Source organism: Vanacampus margaritifer, chromosome 15 (assembly GCF_051991255.1).
Source record: "Vanacampus margaritifer isolate UIUO_Vmar chromosome 15, RoL_Vmar_1.0, whole genome shotgun sequence".
Classification (NCBI taxonomy): Eukaryota; Metazoa; Chordata; class Actinopteri; order Syngnathiformes; family Syngnathidae; genus Vanacampus; species Vanacampus margaritifer.
Window position 1 is genome coordinate 11,313,733 of NC_135446.1, and position 14,226 is coordinate 11,327,958.

The 14,226-nt window shown below is 42.5% G+C and overlaps 2 protein-coding genes across 2 annotated transcripts; one reads left to right on the forward strand and one right to left on the reverse strand.

Annotated features, from left to right (window-relative positions):
- Positions 1-353: 353 nt before the first annotated feature.
- Positions 354-3,221, forward strand: tmem121b (transmembrane protein 121B). The gene has a single exon (XM_077543357.1). The coding sequence runs from the start codon at positions 400-402 to the stop codon at positions 1,582-1,584; it is 1,185 nt and encodes a 394-aa protein (XP_077399483.1). The 5' UTR covers positions 354-399; the 3' UTR covers positions 1,585-3,221.
- A 517-nt stretch (positions 3,222-3,738) lies between these two features.
- Positions 3,739-13,725, reverse strand: il17ra1a (interleukin 17 receptor A1a). Its single transcript, XM_077543353.1, has 11 exons — positions 13,460-13,725; positions 12,568-12,592; positions 12,315-12,464; positions 11,551-11,675; positions 11,307-11,433; positions 11,070-11,117; positions 10,832-10,980; positions 9,412-9,486; positions 9,262-9,331; positions 7,547-7,663; positions 3,739-7,473 (listed from the first exon to the last, which is right to left on the reverse strand). Exons 1-11 carry the CDS (start codon positions 13,553-13,555, stop codon positions 6,221-6,223), a joined length of 2,235 nt encoding a protein of 744 aa, XP_077399479.1. The 5' UTR covers positions 13,556-13,725; the 3' UTR covers positions 3,739-6,220.
- Between the last annotated feature and the right edge of the window lie 501 nt (positions 13,726-14,226).

Here is a 14,226-nt window from a genome sequence, read left to right on the forward strand (position 1 = left end):
TGATTAATCCAGCCAAACTGCAAAAAAATATTAAAATATATTGACAGTATATTTTAATATTTCTTGCAGTTTGGATGATGGATGAATATTGTATTCGACTTATTTCAGGTATTTATTTTCAGATTTGATGTTTGCATATTGATTGATTGATCTATCATTTTTCCAAACCGCAAGAAATATTAAAATGTCAAATATTGTATTAAACTGAACTGATTAAATAGGCTAATGCGAACCCGATCATATGTAGTGATAGATGTCGGATGCACAAATATATTCCATGTCACAAACTCCATGCCTTTGTTTCTAAGCAACTCTTCTCTCCGCCTAAAAAAATAAAAAAATAAAAAAACATCAAGGAGGAAGAAAACGGGCGAAAGCTGATGCGAGCGCCGCAAAACAATGATCGCAGAAATTTCCAAAGACAATTCCAAGGCATTCCAATCCGTCGCGACTTTGGGCTCAGACTCCCCCGTCTCTTCCTCGCCCTCCCCGGAAGCCGGCCGGCTGCTGAGCAGGAGGCGGGACGTGCGCAACAGCGGCGGCGGCATCCACCCGGAGGAGAGCGGCAGCATCCGGCCGCTGGTGTCCGGCGGCCGCATCATGACATCGGCGGACTTCGCCCACGCCGGCGCCCCACTGCTGGCCGCCCGCTCCACGCGGAGCCTCCTCTACAAGGTCCTGTGCTTCCTGCTGCTCGTCTTGCAGGGCGGCGTGCTGGACTTCTACCTCATCGCCTTCACCGACATGTACTGGTGCTCGTGGATCGCCACGGACCTGGTGGTGGTCTCCGGCTGGGCCATTTTCTTCGTGAAGAACGCGCGCGGCAAACGGGAGCGGGCCTGCGGCTTCCACCAGAAGGGCTCCGCGTACGGCGGCTGCAACCTGGGCGAGTTCACCTACGCCTACCTGGCGTGGCTCGTCCACGTCATCGCGTGCACCCCCAAGGTGGCGCTCATCCTGGAGACCTCCATCCTGGACCACGTCGCCGACAAGGTGCCGTGCGGGCTCACCGGCTTCAAGATCGTCACCCTGCTCTCCGCGCCGCTGCTCTTCTGCCTCATCAACGCCATCATCGAGGATCAGAACGGGGCCACCCGGCACCACTCACAGAGCTGCTTCACCTCCACCTGCCTGGATCTCATCGACAGCTTCTCCCTGGTGGAGGCGCTGCTCCGGAACGAGATCCCCACGCCGTACATCAAGTACACCGTCATCTCGGCGTACTTCGTGGCCCTCGCCGCTCCCGTGCTGTGGCTGTACGAGCTGACCGCGTCGGAGCTCCGGTGCCGGTGGCTGTGGGTTCGCTTCTTCTCCGCGGGGCTGCTGGTCAACGCGCCGCTGCTGGTGGTCCGCTGCTTCCAGGTGTTCGTCTACCAGGGCCCCGTGTCGGTGTTCATGTTCAAGAACGTCTTCTTCCTGGCGTGCAAGGTGCTGGAGCTGGCCGAGCAGTGCGTGGCCTTGCGCGGCGTCCGCAGGAGGTTGGCCGGGGGCGGCCACCACCAGGCCCACTTCTCGCACGGCGTGTCCGAGAACGACATGTGTCCGCACGGATACGTCAACACGTTGGCAGTCGCGCAGTCCTAGTCGTGTGGAAGCCGACGCGAATTAATTCAGACAGTTTTCCACATCTATTACGTTGCCCATTAACGAATTCTATTATTATATTCATATTCACAACATTAGTTCACGTTTTACTGATTAATTTAACCCTGGAGAACCCAAGAACATTATGAAAATTAAACATAGAAAATTATGAATTATACATTAAATGACTGCTATAAGTTCACTGAACACCAAAATATATGTTTTTTCAATTTTAACCCTTGTCTTTTGAGCTCGCTCAGAGTTGCTAATTTATCAAAATATATATATAAAACATACTCCTAGGCATTCTGCAACATGATATGAAATAGATTAACAACAAAAAAAACACAATTTTACCATCTAATGGTTTGCTGAGAAGTTTTGTTTGGATTGATTTCCAGCTCAACAAAACAGCATGTTGCCAGCCAACTTGTCACCACCACTCTGGCTCATGTAAGTGCAATATTCATCCACTAGATGGCCCCATGCAGGGGTCAGAAGTGGCACTCTGGACTTTTGAAGTTAAATTTGTAAAAAAAAAAAAGGTCTTTGTTATTTGAGTAGCAGAATTTATAGGGGCCAAATTTGACCCCGTGGGTTCTCCAGGAGTAATATTTGAGTGTGGCGTGGCAATAGCACTACTTTAAAAACAAAACAAAACAAAAAAACGGTTCGTGGTCCTTCCCTTGAAAAATTTGCAACCACAATAGTGAGAAAAAAAACTATATGGCACATGAGTATAAAAATATGAAATGTTTAACATTTAAACTAGATGCTGGTCTACTTTTGTTACTTTCAAAACAATATTTACACAAGCCTGTTATTTCTACAGTGAGACACACACATGTGCTTTATTACCAAATAAGACCCTCATGGCCTTTATCTAAGAGCAGCGCTTTATTCCTTTTACTATCAGACCACCTTTAGAATGAGTTACTAACCAGCTCAGTCGCATTGATGAGTTTTTCTTGTCGGAATTAATGCAAAACAACTAAATATGTAATTGTAATATTTTAATGTACGTGTAAACTTTGCAGTATACTGGATATCCTCAATGGCAAGTACGTCTGTATCTTTTAAATATGTGAGATTTTTCGTCTTTTTGGGGCATCACTGACCAAACTGGGGTCAGATTTTCCCAGTTTTGTTTATTTAAAAAACAAAATCTGGAGAGCACCCCATTTGGGACCACTGGACAGGTGCTATTCATTCACTCAGAAGAAGGGGGTGGGGGGGTCACTATTGCAATGGGTGTACTGTTCCCGTGAATTTTACCATTGCACTCGAATGCAACATGTCTTTGTGCGTTGTAAAGTGCAATTTCAAAAAACCCAACCATGCACATTTGGTGTTTTCTATTGATGACAGAGTTGTCTGCAAGTCTGTGCTCGTACTGACTTAGTGTAGACGTTAGTAATATAGTCCCGCTTACACCTGATACTGTGAACCCTCGCATATTCTGGTAAGGCTTGCAAATTCACATATTCAAACCCGATGTTATTCGCCAATTTTGTGCTCAGGCCAAAGCCACGTCAAATATATAAATAATGCTTTGGCGCCATCTTGTGGCCTCTTGGTGACAAGGAACAATGTTGAAGTGGCGGGAGGAGCTTCATTTCATTGCAATAGCCTTGTTGGATGGGGGGGGGGGAGTGATTTGTCGCCCTCTTGTGGCATCTGTAGACAAGTATAAAGCTTTTTAGGGGGGGGGGGGGGGGGGGCATCAGTTGTATGTGGATTTGACCTTGATGCGGGGGTTCACTGTAGTTCCACAAACACGTGCTTTTACCAAACCAACAAGACATCCAGTGTGTGTAAATGTCCACTGTTTTAAGTCTACAAAGCGCAACCAATCAGAATTTGTTCAACGGAAAGTCATCAAAATATGTCCTAGTAAGCAAAGCTAGCTATACTGTCCATCACTTTTTAGCCATTTCACTTCAACCGTGGTAACCGTTGATGTTAGCTAGTTAAATACACATGTAGCTAAATGCAACAAAACAGTTAACCTTGCAGTAGCTGGATGTGAACGCTACAAGCAAAAAAACAATTTGGGGCCGTTTTATCAGAATTGGGCAAAATATTAAGTATTTGAGATTTGTAGCTGATCTGATTGGCCCCATAATGGATGTGAAAAACAGAATGCTCGCCCGATCATCTTTCAGGTTGACGTTTTATTTTATTAGGTGCATAAAGAATGGGTTTTCCTCCCCGAGTTGCTCGGAAAATGGTCAAGACCGAAATGGGTTAAACATGTTCAATATTTACAGTTGAAAATTGACTCAATCAAAACAAAACAATAGTTAAGATGTTACAAATCAGCACTCCGCGTTGGTGCCTGAACTTTTCCAAAATAAAGTCGCTTCTGTCAGTTTGAAGAATTGTCTAGATTCTAGAAAGTATTGGTAACATGAATTAATTCAATTGGTGGCGGGTGGTGTAAGCCAATCCCTACTGATGTTAATTGCTTTCCTGTTTTACGCTAAGCAAAGCTAAACATACTTACAAATCATGTTGCATTGTTGTGGAGACAATCTTTTTTTTTTTTTTTTTTTGGATTGTGCATTATTACGCTTGAGTCACTTTATTGTATTAGAAAGCACGTACATTCAAACACACGACTTTTATATAGTATTCACACAGTGGTACCTTGACTTAGTTGAGTTAAACTTGTTCTGTTTGTAACTCAGATCTAAAAATCAACTTTTGCCAGTGAAATTCATCGAAATTCATCGAAATGCCAGCAGCACTTTACAGCGTAACATAAAATAGATTTGACTCAAAGCAAAAGGCAAAAAATCAAATCAAATCATCCTTCGTAAGTCAAGGTATCATTGTAAAGTGATCTAGAGTTTATTCGCAGTATCCCGCATTTAGTGCCTCTTAGCGTTGCATTCTGTACGATTGATTTGCTCCCCCAGCAGGCAGGTCAGCGCTTAATCTGACTTGTGCCTTACACTATGTGCAATGTCCAGCCATCCCAATTTTTAATTTTTTTTTTCCCCCTGTAGCGCTTAACCCCATTAAGGGGTCGTGGGTGAGTTGGAACCAATCCCGACAGGCTTTGACTTTGCAAGGCAGCACTTTGGGATTTGTGAACTCACAGATGCAAGCAGATGGCGGTTGTCATGGCAACAAGCGCTTACAGAACCCCCGTCGGCTATTTGACGCCACGTTGGCAAATGTATGATTGACAATTGTTGTCATGAACTATCCTGTTTATTACTCCAATGTGCCCCCCTATAAAGTGGTCACATGACCTTCATTGAAAAGTGTGGGAAAGCTTGGATGAAATATGTTGCATCAAGTGCTTCTTTTGCCTTCATTTCACCAATTGCCGTTGGTTGTACATCATATCACACCAAAGTATTTTTAGACCATGTATTTCTGACCGCTTTTTATGATTTCTTTATGCAAAAAAAATAATAAAATAAATCACATTCTGTACAGTACCCTGCATGAGCTATCACAGTTCCATTCAAACCACCAAAGGACACGAAATGGACCTCAAGTCTCACGCACAGAAACTGAACAAAGTGCAACATCGGAACCCAACTGGTTGACATTTGACTGACTTTTTTCCGACACGTTTACAGGGAATCTTTGCCGTTGTTTACAGATACTAGTACTACCTACACGTGGTAAATGTGTGTGCTGTATATCTGTACCACTATATTCCAATCTACTGGATGTACTTGTAGATGTTAAGACAAGAGTATTTGTGTGGTCAAGGTCAAATAAATCATCTTTTGTTGGAAAAGTACCGGCGACTTCATTGAAGGTTACGATTGCAGTGCAAGACACTGAAAAGTACAAAACACGATATACTGCACTGCAAATTTCAGTAAAAAAATAAAATTAAATAATGTGCCACATTTTGCTCGGAGTGCAACATTATAAAATGTCTTGTTTTAAGTGCCTTTGATTCCAAACTGAAGTGCAATCAATAAAATAAACGGTATCAATATGTTTTTCTGTAATAGCAACACCGTGCATCCGTATGCCTGTCGCTATTCTGGTTTTGCAGAAACAAAGCAGTCCCTTTCGCACAATTTGAGAATGCAGCCTTGATCAAATCCACCGCTGAACCCTGTCCAGAAAAAAAAAAAAGGCTGGATGGTTTCACAAAACCCATTGGACCAAAAGGTAAATGGACTTCTTTTTATATAGTGCTTTAACTACACCATATGGTACCCGAAGCACTTTACAAAGCTTCACACACACACACACACACACACACACACACACGCACACACACACACACACACACACCAATGGTCGACGGCTGCCACGCAGGGCGCTGGCAGGTCCACTGGGAGCAAATCGGGGTTTAGTGTCTTGCTCAAGGACACTTAGGATGAGGATCGAACCCACAACCTCACCGATGGGTGATGACCCCTCTACCACGGAGCCATGCCGCTCCGAGAAGCCCCTAAGGAACACACTATCCTGAATTTGTATATGCAGACACTTTTTGTGCTCCCGTTAGAAGGAAGTTCCAAGTGGGAACAGTATTTTATAAACGAACCCACTTTTCATTCTCCCTCTAAATTAGAAACTGGACCAGGATGAAAAATCACCGATTTGGCAGACCAGTGGCAGCTAATTACAGGTGGTGGAAATCAGCCACGTTTCTCTACAGCTCAAACTCGGCGCCATCCAGACTTTGCAGAAACAGTTCCTCCTGCAGCCTCGCCAGAGCTGCCAGTGGATCCTCCTTGCAGGGAGTTATGAGCCGGGAAGGTATTTTGGAGCTGTAGCCTTGATCGGATCCACTGTTGGAACCTTCTGCCCTGGGCTCGTCCTCATTCCTCTCCACAGGCTGACGGATTTGGTTGTGAGCGGGACACTCTTCCTCATCCTCCTCCGGAATCTGGCTCACGTGCCGCCCCTCCGCAGAGTGCTTTCCAGATGGAGGACTGTTTGAAGGACACAGGTGAGGCAGGACCGACGGTTGCCGGTGCGTGTACGTAGGGTTGACGAGCGGTACGAGTTCCGCCGCTGACGAGTTCTGGCTGTTTGGGTTGAGTTCCGGGGTTACGACTTGAACGCTGCTTCCGTTCTCTCGTATGTCCACCTCGCGCGCATAGACGGGAAGTTCCTCTTTGATGAGAGGAAGACACTCGAAAAGCGTCGAGCCCCGCTGCTGGTCAAGGAGACGAGCCGACTCGACGGGAAGCTCCTCCTCACTACGCACGCACTCCCTCTCGAACCAGTCGGGATTTTCCATCTGGTACGCCTGGAACGTTTCGATGGCGTTCCTCAGAGCTCGCCCCGAGGGACAGTTGAAGTATTCATCGCCGCTGATGCCCTCGATGTGGTTGACCTGACCCGGTCGGTACTTCTCGATGTCCAGCAGGCCGAAGTACAGCTCCTCAAAGTGCTTCATCAGCGTGTACTTCACGGCGATGTCGAAAACCGACGGCACGTCCCGCTCGCCGCTGACGTCGCTGAAGTAAGCCACCATGTACTTGCCGTGCTTGCGCGCCTGCTGCATGTCGGGCAGGAAGAGGTTCAAGAAAGGGGTGAGCATGTCGTCGGTGGGCGACAGGAGGTCTTCCTTCAGTATGACGCGGCGCTGGCCGCACATGGCTCGCCACTTGGCCTGGACCCCTCGCGAGCAGAGCACCAGGACCTTGTCGGTGGGATTCTTCAGCCGCCGCCGTTGACCCTCCAGCCAGCAAACGCGGCCGACCACGCCCACCGAGGTGGCGTCCAGCAGGTCGATCAGCACCTTGGCGCCGCATTTTGCCTGGAGGAAGGCGCAGAGCTTCAACACGATGTCCCTGTAGAGGCGGTGGTCTTGGGAGTAGATCACGAGAACGGTCGGCGTTTGTTGAATTTGCTGTTTCTCGTCTCCGGCGGCGACCGAGTCGTCGCGGGTTTTGCCTGAGGGTGTTGCAAACCAATGTGACTTTTTTGATCGGGCGCAAGCGAGGGAAATGCAGTTTGTGGGACTAACCTGGCGTCCTGCACAGGATGTAAAAAAAAATGGCAAAAATCCCGGCGCATAGGAGCAGCACACACACAATAACAACAGGTGTGTATTGAGGAGCATCTGGAGGAGCGGCGGGCTTGGCTGTCAAGAGTCAAATGACAGTTTATTTATTAGCAGCCCATCTGCTGCGCTCGGTATAAAATCAATCATAAAAACCTATCCTGGTTTATTATATGGTGACAGACTACAGTGTAACCCCGAGCTCCTTTAAATCTACAATTGACGTCGACTTCAGTTTAGTGAGGATCAGGGATCAACTAACAAAAGCGGAAAGAACGTTATGAGAAGAATATATACCGTAATTACACAGTACAAACATTTTTACGTTGACATGGACTTCTTTTTAAACTACATGGTAGTTAAAAATGTTTGAAAAATACTGCTTAAAAAAGGTACCTGCACTTTGAAAGGAAACAACAAAACACTTTAAAGTGGAAGTCAACCATAAACATTTCTTGACAATATGTTATATGTGATCTCACTAGTCTAAACGTGACATTTTGATTAATATCACTTTTATTTTTTATCCTTCTCTTTATTTATTTTTCATCCATCTCTTTGCCACTTGCTGTCGACAGATGACACCATAGTTGCACAAGGCTCAGGCAACGACCAATCGCAGCTCACCTGTTTTCTGAAGCTGAGCTGTGATTGGTTGTTACCTGACACCTGAGCTACTGTGATGTCATTTTCGCTTGACAGAAAAGTGGCAAAAGGGCCGCCTTCTGATATTGACAAAAACTACTGGATTTTGCTGCTTAACTCATATTCCACTAGCACAATATTAACTAAAATACCGTATTTAGACTAGTGGAGCTGCATAGAACATATTACTGTCAAGATTTTTTTTTTGGGGGGGGGGGGGGGGGTTGACTTCCTCTTTAAGCCTCTGCGACCGAGTTATATGGAATATTGATTGCTGATCTCGTGTATCAAGTATGAAACAAATGCAAACAACCTTAATCAGCCACATGTAAGTGGACTTTTTGGATAGCTACTTTGGCAGCTGGACAGACTTTTAAGATTTAACTCATTCAGTGCCATTGGCGGCTATTGACGTCCAAAATTCAATTGAACTATTTCTATTAGTTTAACATTTTTTTTCCCACTTTTGTCAACAAGAGTATGAAAACCTAGATTTTTTTTATTGTACATTTAGAACAGATATCAAAAAAAATATTAATCATGAGTTAACTATTGAAGTCATGTGATTAATTACAATTCAAATTTAGGAGCGTCTGGCAATTAAAATTGTAATTAATTGCATGAGTTAACTCACGATTAATCACAAATTTCATATCTGTTCTAAATGTACAATAAAAAAAAACATTCTAGGTTTTCATACTCTTGTTAACAAAAGTGGAAACAAATGTCAAACTAATAGAAATAGTTCAAATGAATTTTTGACGTCTATAACCGTCAATGACAGTGAATGGGTTAAAGTATTAAGTGTCATTTTGAGGATAGAAATATGTCATTCATGATTAAGAATCCAAAGACACCTTGGATAATTTCCATTGTTTTCTACAGGAAAATGTGTTGCCAAAATAAGCTCCTTCTCTTGCTGTAGTGTCGTGATCCTCTGTTTGAAGCAATCTAAACATGTCTTGACGCCAATACTCATGTTATGTGTTTGTATCAGAGGCACACGGATCATGTTAAATAGACATCTGGCAAACCTGAACAAACGTCCAGTGTTTTCTGATGGCGGGTGCAGTCTTCGCCACATTTTTGGAACATCGGTTTTATCTGAAAAGAAGATGGGAAGTCTTTCACTCATGTACACTTTCCATTTAAATATGGACGACGCAACAACGATGTATTTTTACCGAGACGTCGAATTGGCAGCAGGATTTGGGCCATTTACTGAGGCTGAACGATACATTCAGGCGTGTCTGGTTGACCTGGGGGAAAAGTCATGCACATAACACTGGGCATCAGTTTCAATTGGTATTGATACACTTAAGGTCAGAGGTCAGCAACCTTTCCTGACAAAAGAGTCATTTTAGGCCAAATAAATAACTACAAATGTTTCTGGAGCCACAAAACATCTGAAAATTAATGAAGGAAGGAGTGTGTTAGAGTTGGTTAATCTAATGCAGTGGTTCTCAACCTTTTTTCAGTGACGTACCCCTTATGAAATATTTATATATAATAATAATAATTAGAACTGCACCACGACACAAAAATATACAACATCCAATACTTTGACATTCATTTTCTTCTACCTTTCATCTTTAGTTTTTGGATATTTTTGGTGTGTAATTTTTCATACATTTTTAGATTTTTCTGCCTTTCTGTTAAATCTCTGACATTTTTGGCAATTTTATAGACATTTTATGATCATTTTCTATCTCTCTTCTTCCTATTTTGGACATTGTATGGTGTTTTCTTTTGTGACAATTTTCTGCCAGCAAATTTTGTGACACTCTTGGCAATTTTTTGGACATTTTAAAAACAACAACAAAATACTTTTCGGGATTTCTTATTTTGTTTTTGGACATTTTATAGTTATTTGTTACTTGTAATGTTTTCTGGCTTTAAAAAAAAATAAAAAAAATAAATACATTCTGACTTTTTGGGCAATTCCCAAAAATATTTTATGGCAAATTTTTGCCTTTCTTTTGTTTTGTTTTTAAAAATTCAATTGTCTGACATTTTTGGCAATTTCATGGACATTTTACGTTGAATTTCTGCTTTTCCTCTTCCTTTTTGGACATTTTATGATCACTTTTTGGACATTTTTAGGCACTTTTTGAAAATCGTTTTCATATTTTTATGACAACTTAAAAAGTCTCGACTTTTTAAAAAAATATTTAATTATTCATTAAACAAAATCTAAATCAATAGCATTTGAAGAATATTTAATCTAAAAAAAAAAAACAACAACAACAATGTAAAAAAAAAAAAGAATTTCTATTAATTTTTTGGGCTCCAGAGTTGCAGGTTGCAGACTCCTGCTTTAGGTAAACCCATGCAGTAACCAACGAGGGCTCTAAAAACTACATAGTAGACTGGGAGAGCCTTTAAATGGGACTGTGCCTTTTATCCGATCAGTTTTCAGCTATCATGAGCGGCGTAAAAACATTGTACAAAAGAGGTCATATGAGCTTCCTGTTTGAAAATCTAGGTTACGCAGCACAGGATGCTGTAATGAGCACCCACCTGAATATTCTAGGTCAATTTTCCTCAGGAGGAAAGTGTGTGAGCGCTGCAAAAGTGCTGTTAAAAAAGCAGCGCTGAGCTTACCTTGTATGCAAGGTCAGTTTGCTGGACAGAGGCACAGTTCACAATAACCATGTACTCTTCACACAACAGGTCAGGGCTGAAGCTGACCGTCAGTGTGTGTCTTTGTTTGACTGTCAGAGCCAGGCTGATGTTGGACTGCCAAAGACTTCCTACAATACAGCAAAAATAAAATAAAAAAATACACCATGCCACCAGCTAGGGGTACACCCACTGTTTCTCATAAATAGCAGTGATTCACCTCTCTCTATGCAAAACTGGGTCATGATCATCCCGGAGTCTTGACAACCTGATTAAAAACATAATCAGAGTCCCCCTCAAAGGTGAGCAAATAACATGATACATCACAACAAGCACGGGATGCATCACACTTATCACCATCTCAAAACAGCAGCCATTATGAAGTCGATTTTCCAATATGTCCTCTTTAACGCTAATAGTTCTAGAAAAGATCAAGTGCTTCGTGGTTTGGACTCACCCGGAACAACAACATTCTCGCTGACGTCATAGTCGCTGTGGCCCACTTCTGGTTTGGGGATGTTAAAAACGGAAATCTGATACATGTGTCCCGGGTCCAACACCAGCATATTTGCCGAGAACGACCACTGGCAAAAACATTATACACCAATAACAATGTGTTTGGACAAAGGCCAGTTATTTAAATACAACCTCTAGTGAGATGACAAATTCTACATTTTTTTCAATGTATTTGAAAAGCCCACCAAGTTGTTGTCATGTTGATTCCTCATTGGGAGTTTGTCTTCAAAGGAATATCTGACACACAGGTTCTGATTGGTGGCCATCACCATGGCGTGAAGCTCAGTGGCTTGCAGATAACTGATGCTGCCTGCAGAGAGACACAGCAGTCGATATTTTAGCACCATTAGATTTCATTTGGATTCCCATTTGGGTTCCCTCTCCACTCCCCCTTCCTCCCCCTTGCCGGCTCTCCCTCCTCGCCTCTCCCCGCCCGTCCTTCGCCTCCCGGTCCCTTCTTCCTCGTCACCCTTCCTTCTCCTCCCCCCTCTCTCTGCTGCCCTGCCGCCGCCCCTTGCCCTTCTTGTTGTCTTCTCCCCCCCGTCCCGTCCCCTTCTCCTGGGCCGGGGGCTCCAGCCCGGGTATAGGGTCTCGGGGCTCCGGGGGCCGGGCTGGCGGGTGGGGGTGTTGTGCCTGCCCCGCTCCAGTGAGCCTCCTGGCACCTCCGGCGGGGACCAGTATCCGGGGGGCAGATTAAAAAAAAAGAAGTTAATAATAAAATAAAAAATAACAAAAAAATAATAAAAAATAATAAAAATAACAAAAAATTTATAAAAAATAAAAAAATAAAAATAATAATTTCATTTGGAGGATTAGATCAGCACAACTGTTTAGTGAAGAAGTGGCAAAAACCAAGGGCGGAATTATTTTGCCCGTGAGCAATATTTTATGGATTGTTTGTATCTGTCTGTCTTTATCATTCCGAATGAATACATTGATCCTGACTCACCGTCATCCTTTATGGTCCAGTTAGCTACCAGGACAGGCTGCAGATGTCCTGCCTCATCCTGGACTATTGTGACAGATGCCCTCAAACCCTGTGGACCACTTGGCGTGTACTCCCACACTTTCAGCCATCCACTATCTATGAGGCAGTTACCTGCGCGCACACACAACCTCAAATGTTTTCATTAAGGCAGTACACTCTAAACAATTTACACACATGAAATTGTGATTTTTTTTTTGGGGGGGGGGGCACTCACTGTAACTGACTGTGCACCTCAAGTCCTAGGTAAAAAGAAAAAAGAAGAAGAAACTGTGTTAAAATCAATTAGTAGTATCATTTTGTTCCTGTGAGGAGAGGTCGGACTGAGCAAACACAAGTTGTCGTATGGTAATAATTGTTGACAGTTACTTTCAAATCACCAGACAGCTATATTTAAACTATATGCTGCTTAAAAATGAAGTGTCTCATAAACACAAATTGATAGACTTCTCAGATTTCATGTTATCGTTTGAATCTTACTATGTGCACTTAAATGTGGACGTGCAGATGTCATTCAGGAAGATGGCAGCAAAACAATAACAATAATTAAAATTAAAAAAAACTTGTTGGTGAGGTTGTATGAAGTGGAGACACCCTAGTGGCGCAGAAAGGTGTAAAGCAAAACTTTTTCTTTTTTTTTTTACAGTGACAAATGTGTGTAATGCACTGCTTTCATCAGCGACACGTGTGATGCTTTTCATCATTAAGACGCGAGTATTAAAGCAGTAAAAATATAAACAATATTAAATGTTGATTAACTTTTTTTTATCAACTAGAAGTGATTAACTTATTCGATGTAGTCCTCAAAAAAGAATTTTAAGAACTTTATCTAGCTCAGGAAATTTGTCTCTAATTCATAGGCATTATTATATAAAAAAAAAATCTTGTTGATAAAACTTTTGTCAGTGCAGTACACGACTGAGTAACTTCATGACTGGGCTCCCAAATGACAAGCTACGCCTAAAGTACATATTGTGAGTACTTTTGTCATATTTTGGTGTCAATGTTAACTATATCATCAAATAGCTTCTGAATGTCAACGTTATATACGCTAAATGTGTTCCAGTATGAAACTAGAATGAGAGAGAGAGAGAGAAAGTGCATTTTACCTGCTGGGAGCAGTTCAATGGCGCGGACGTCAAAGTTCTCAACGCGGACGACAGCGATAAGCACGTTAACACCAAAACGTTCGCATAAAGCCTCATTTTTTAAAGAGTATTGCCGTAACTACATGAGCGTCAGTGAAGTAAATATCTGAATGTTGCTATTAAAGGAAATTGTACGCCCACAAAGCACGCGTTTGTAAAGCGAAAGCAACGGCTGATTAATGAAAAAAACTTCCGGCTTGGTGGTAAAAGTAAGCTGCTTGCTTTTGATTATGCTGCCTTCGGTAACCTGGGAATTTACAGAAACATATAATGATTAATAGGAGTCATGTCTATGATATAATAGTTGTACGCTATGCCTTTAAGAAAACAATAATGATCACCTTTACATTGGCACATGGTATAAAAAGTCAATTATATCCTCGCAATATTTGTTTATATCAAATTATGAACAGCAAAAAAAAAAATAAAAACTATATTCATACTATCTGACATTAATTAAATGGGTAATTGTTCCTTAATTAAAGTGGTAGAAGCACAAGTGCATGTATTGGGGCTGTTTCTCTAGCTACACTGCCCCATAAAAATACTTGCTTTGGACCAACAAGAGCACGTTTCTGGGGAAAGCAGTAGAAATGTGATGGAAATCAGACAGTTCCTATAAAATACTACACGCATTTATAGCATGTACAGTTTATCCGTTTCAGGATTTCGATTTCCTTTGATTAATCACACTAGTTGTAAATTTAAATCTATGTAAACATTCAGAG